General features: G+C 57.1%; 1 protein-coding gene across 1 annotated transcript in view; it reads left to right on the top strand.

The window, feature by feature from the left end:
- Nucleotides 1–5,000, top strand: part of LOC122254046 (uncharacterized) — a gene marked incomplete in the record, with an annotated part of 35,776 nt that overhangs the window by 6,837 nt on the left and 23,939 nt on the right. Inside the window, 4 exon segments of the mRNA XM_086534058.1 lie at nt 1–3,609; nt 3,769–3,962; nt 4,164–4,295; nt 4,384–4,894. The exon segment at nt 1–3,609 is cut by the window's left edge and continues 636 nt beyond it. Of these exon segments, the coding sequence (XP_086390184.1) occupies nt 1–3,609; nt 3,769–3,962; nt 4,164–4,295; nt 4,384–4,894 (4,446 nt within the window).

Raw genomic sequence — 5,000 nt, 5'->3', positions numbered from 1 at the left:
GTGCCGAAGGTTAAAGGTGAAGGGGAAAGACCGAAGGAGAGAAAGGAAGAGGAAAGAGAAGAGAGAGAGGTTGAAGGAGAAGAGAAGAGTGAGAGAAAGGAGGTTACGAAGAAGGAGAAGCGCCAGGAAGCAGGATACGGCGAGACAGGGCAGGATGGCGCCAGGGAGAGCCTGCTGAGCGAGCAGCATGGAGGCGTCGAGGATACATGGAGCGAGGTAACGGACGCGGGAAAGGAGGAGGAGGAGAGAGAACAGGTCGGGAGGGACAGAGCCGAGGCCGAGGCGAGTGCAGCGAAGCCCGGAGAGAGGATATACGACCGCGCGGAGGGCGAGGAGCCGAGGAGCGGGGCTGAGGAAGTGAACAAGTCGCGAGAGGCCGAGAGCTCGCAGGAGCTCGCGAGGGAGATCGTGAACGACGCCATCGAGCAGGGCGCCTTGGCAGTGAGCGAGGGCATCTACGTGAGCGAGCGCCTCGTGGTGAGCACGTGCGACCTCGTCAGCGACGGAGAGGTGCTCGGTGTCGTCCGTGAGGGCGAGGAACACATCTACGAGGTCCCGGCCGACCTTGTCCGCGAGGCCCAGCTCCACCTGCTGGTGCTGAGGGGTGGCCGCCGCGCCCTCACGCCCTCGCCCGGCCAGGAGGAGGGCAGGAGGAGAAGGCGGAAGGAGGACGTGGTCATCGTCCGCCGAAGGAGGAGGAAGGGCGCCGAGGGAGAGCAAGCGGACGACGACGACGAGGAGGAAGAGCTGGTGAGCGTGGTGAGGCGGTCCCGCACGGAGAGCTGCGGCAGTTCGGTGAGTGAGGGCAGTGTGAGGAGAGTGAGTCGCGTGGTGAGCGAAGGGGGCGAAGAGGCTGGAGGAGGAGAAGGAGGAGGAGGAGCAGGAGGCCGAGGCCGCGTCAAGAGTGTAAGGAGGGTCGTGTCCCTGACGCAGGCACAGTGGCGGAGGCTCCAGGGCAGCGTTGGCTCACTCACCACCGCCCTCAGGTCCCGCTACCATAACCTCCGGCGGCTCCAGCATCCCTACCACGCCGCCCCCCACCACCGCCACCACCAGGAGGGCTCCGAGGCCGAGCTGAAGGAGGCCGAGGTGAAGGAGGCCGAGGTGAAGGAGGCCGAGCTTAAGGAGGACGAGCTGAAGGAGGAGCAGCAAGCACGCGGAAAAACCTCGGGGGATGGGCGGCCGGTTCGGAAGGACTCAGCACGCCCACGACTACCCAAGGACACGTTCGACAGACGCCCCGCTCCCCAAGAAGGAAAAGGGACAAGGGAGAGAAGGGAAGGAGGAGGGAGAAGGGAGAAGGAGGAGGAGGAAGGAGAGGTGGAGAAGGAGAAACAAGCTGCTCGAAAGGAGAGAGAAGGAAGAAGGGAGGAAGGCGAGGAGGAGGAGGAAGCGGCGAAACGAGAGCTGGGAAGGAGAGGAAGGGGTGAGGAGGAGGAAATTTCCAAGACTCGGCGAATAGGGAAGAGAGAGGGAGAAGAAGAGGAGGAGGAGAAGGGAGGAACCAGGAAAGAGAAAAAAACGGAAGGAATCAAGGAGGAGGAAAGAAGAGGAGGCGTGAAGGAGAAGAGAGAAAAGGCATCGCCGATAGCAGAAGAAGAGGAGGAAGAGGAAGAGGAGGAGGAGAGAGTGAAAGCAAAGGAGGAAGAAATAAAGAGGGCAAAGGAAGTCGAAGAAAAAAGAGCGAGGGAGAAGCAAATAGAAAGAGAGAAAGAAATTGAAAGAGAAAAAGAGAAAGAGAGAGAAAGAGAGAGAGCAATCGCAAGAGAAAGAGAGAAAGAGAAGGAAATCGAAAGAGAAAAGGAGAAGGAGAGACAGAGAGAACTCGAAAAGGAAAAAGAGAGACAGAAAGAGCTCGAAAAAGAAAAAGAGAGACAGAGACAACTCGAAAAAGACAAAGAAGAAGCGAGACAGAGACAACTCGAAAGAGAGAAAGAAGAAGAGCTCGCCGAGAAAGAACTGGAGAGGGAGAGAGAGAAAGCAGAAGAACTCGAGAAACAGAAGAAGAAAGGCGGGGCCAGCTGGAAGAGGAGGAGCTGGAGAGAAGCGAGTTATTACAACAAGAAGAAGAGGGAGAGCGAACTGGCGGATAAGGAAGTGAGCGAAATCCTCGAACGGCAGCTAAAGGAGGAGGAAGAGGAGAAGGAGGAGAAGGAAGAGAAGAGGAAGAAGGAGGAGGAGGAGGAAGAAAAGAGGAAGAAAGAGGAGGAGGAGGCGAAGAGGAAGAAGGAGGAGGAAGAGGTAAGGAAGAAGAAGGAGGAAGAGGAGAGAAAGAGGAAGGAGGAAGAGGACCGAAAGAGGAAGGAGGAAGAAGAGAGAAAGAAGAAGGAAGCAGAAGAGCGAAAGAGGAAGGAGGAAGAGGAGAGAAGGAGGCAAGAAGAAGAAAGAAAGAGAAAGGAGGAAGAGGAGAGAAAAAGGAAAGAAGAAGAGGAGAGAAAGAGGAAGGAAGTAGAAGAGCGAAAGAGGAGGGAAGAGGAGGAGCGAAAGAGGAAGGAAGCAGAAGAGCGAAAGAGGAGGGAAGAGGAGGAGCGACAGAGGAAGGAAGCAGAAGAGCGAAAGAGGAGAGAAGAGGAGGAGCGAAAGAGGAAGGAAGCAGAGGAGAGGAAGAGGAAGGAAGAAGAGGAGAGAAAGAGAAAGGAGGAAGAAGAGCGAAAGAGAAAGGAGGCAGAAGAACAAAAGAGAATTGAAGAAGAAGAGAGAAAGCGAAAGGAGGAAGAGGAAATAAGAAGGAAGAAGGAAGAAGAGAGGAGGATTTTACAGGAGAAGAAAAAAAAGGAAGAAGAGGAAGAGGAGAAAAAGAGGAAGATTTTGGAAGAGCAGAAGCGAAAGAGAGAAGAGGAGGAAGAGAGAAAGAGGATAACCGAGAGAGAGGCAAAGAAAAGGAAGGAAGAGGAAGAAGAGGAGAAAAGGAGGATAGAGAAGGAGGCAGAAGAAGAGAAGAAAAAGAAGACTGGGGAAGAAGAGAGGAAGAGAAAATCAGAAGAGGAGGAGGAGGAAAGAGTCAAGAAAGAAACCGAAAGGACGACGGTGAGAGGGCGAGACGAGGCGAGAGAAGCAGGGAGAGAGAGAAAGGCCGAGAGAAAAGACGAAGACGAAGACGAAGAAAAGCGCGCGAAGGAGAAAGCTCGGGAAAGTTCCCCGAAGTGTTTGCGCGTGGATGAGCGAGGCGAGGGCGCGTCCGAATCCCCTGACGACGGGCGGCGCGCGACCGAAGCCAGGGCCAGACGCGGACGCTCCCCGGCCCGCGGTCGCTCCCCGGCCCGCGACTCGAGGCTGGACGAGATCGGCGAGGGGCTGGTGAGCGAGGTGATCCAGGCGGCGGCCAAGGCGGTGAGCGAGGCGACCGAGACCATCGCCGAGATCGCGGCCGAGGGCAGGCGCCAGGACGAAGACGAGGCGAGCGGAGCGGAGAGAGTGTCAGACGACGCAAGTGGCCCGCCGTCCGAAGCGGCCGAGAGTGCCATGTCCAGGCGCGTCTCGGAGGGCGGCGCGGAGGACGAGCCGGTGCCCAAGCGGCCCAGCCTAGGCGAGGGCTTGGCAGGGGGGCTGGCCCCCCCCACCCCAGGGGGCCCCCACCCACCTAATAGCACCGGGCGGCCTTCGTCACTAGTGTGGGGCGCCTTCACCACACCCCCCCCCTCCACCCACCCCCAGAGCCCTGCCACCCCTTCCCCTACCCCCTCCCCTCCGCCGTCCCCCCTCCCCTCGCCCGCCCTCACGCCCTCACCCTCTCAAAGCATCAGCATGACGAGAAAGATGTTTTGCCAGGGGATGATGGGCGCCGGTGGGCGGCGTTTGGGGTCAGACGAGGGCGACGGCGAAGACGACGTCGCCGCTGTCGCCTCTGAAGGGTATGCCAGTGAGGGCGACGCCCAAAACATGGGCTTCGTCTTCCTGGCGGTGGCGCAGCAGCAACAGCAGCAGCCCTTCGAGCGGACGGAGAGCATGATTGCCATGCTCTGGTGAGGGCAGCCGTTCTCTTGGGAGCGAAGATGCCGAGGGAGTGAGGTTGTGAAGACAGTAGGGAAGGTAGGAGGAGTCTCGCTTTGTTGGCTGTCTCGCGTGCGGAGCCCGGAGAAAGCCACGATGGAGGCTCCCGACGCTATTCTCGTGGCGAGCAGACTCGTATGAGAGGAAGATGGCCAAGGCAAACATAGAGCCAGCGATGCCAAAAAGGGCAAAGAGATGCCCCGCAAAGCCAAAAAGGCCACAGATGAAGGCAGAGATGCCAGCGAGGGTCGAGATGAAGGCGACGTCGGAACTACCTTGCTGAGCACAACGCACGAAAGACCAAGGTTGGTGCTTTGGCCCCATCTCGGCGCAAGCCCACCCGGCCGTGTGGAACGATGCCTTGATGACGCTTGAGGCGAAACCGTTAGCTAGACGAATCCGTTCGGAGAGTGTGACTAAATGGAAAGCGAAACGGAGGAAGGAGGGAAAGGAAGAGGAAAAAGATGACCTGAGCGAATACAGCGATGCGTCTGGCCTTGTCGGACATTACAGCATCCAGCATGAAGAAGGGGACGAGGTTGAAGATGATGGGAAAGAACGAGGAGAAGGAGGAAGAGAAGAAGAACGCGACTCCTCAGGCAAGGGAAGCATGAGAAGATACGAAGAGATTGGAAGGGAGGGAAAAGAAATGGGAAGTGAAGAAGAAGAGGAGGAGGAAGAAGAAGAAGAAGAGAAAATGGACTTGGAGAGCGATACCTCCTTTGAAGGAACGTACGAAGTCGCGCTCAAGCAGGAACAGGACGAACGAGAAGGAGAAAAGAGAAAGGGAATCGGAAAGGGGAAAAAAGAGGATATTGAAATAACAATGGAAGAAGATCTCGTAATTTGCACGCGGTTTGTAACGGAAGAGGAGATAAAAGATAGGAGAGAAGAGGAGGAGACGGCGAAGGGAAGAGAAGAGGAGAAAGACGCCAAGAGGAGAGAGAAGAAAGAAGCGGAAGGGACAAAGAAGCAGGAGGAGCAAGAACCAAAGGGAGCGGAGAGCGAGA

This window comes from Penaeus japonicus, unplaced genomic scaffold, assembly GCF_977035675.1.
Source record: "Penaeus japonicus unplaced genomic scaffold, GWHDUDI00000001_assembly GWHDUDI00000040, whole genome shotgun sequence".
Lineage (NCBI taxonomy): Eukaryota > Metazoa > Arthropoda > Malacostraca > Decapoda > Penaeidae > Penaeus > Penaeus japonicus.
Note: the sequence above shows the minus strand (reverse complement) of the source record. Positions and strands in the feature narration are given on the sequence as shown.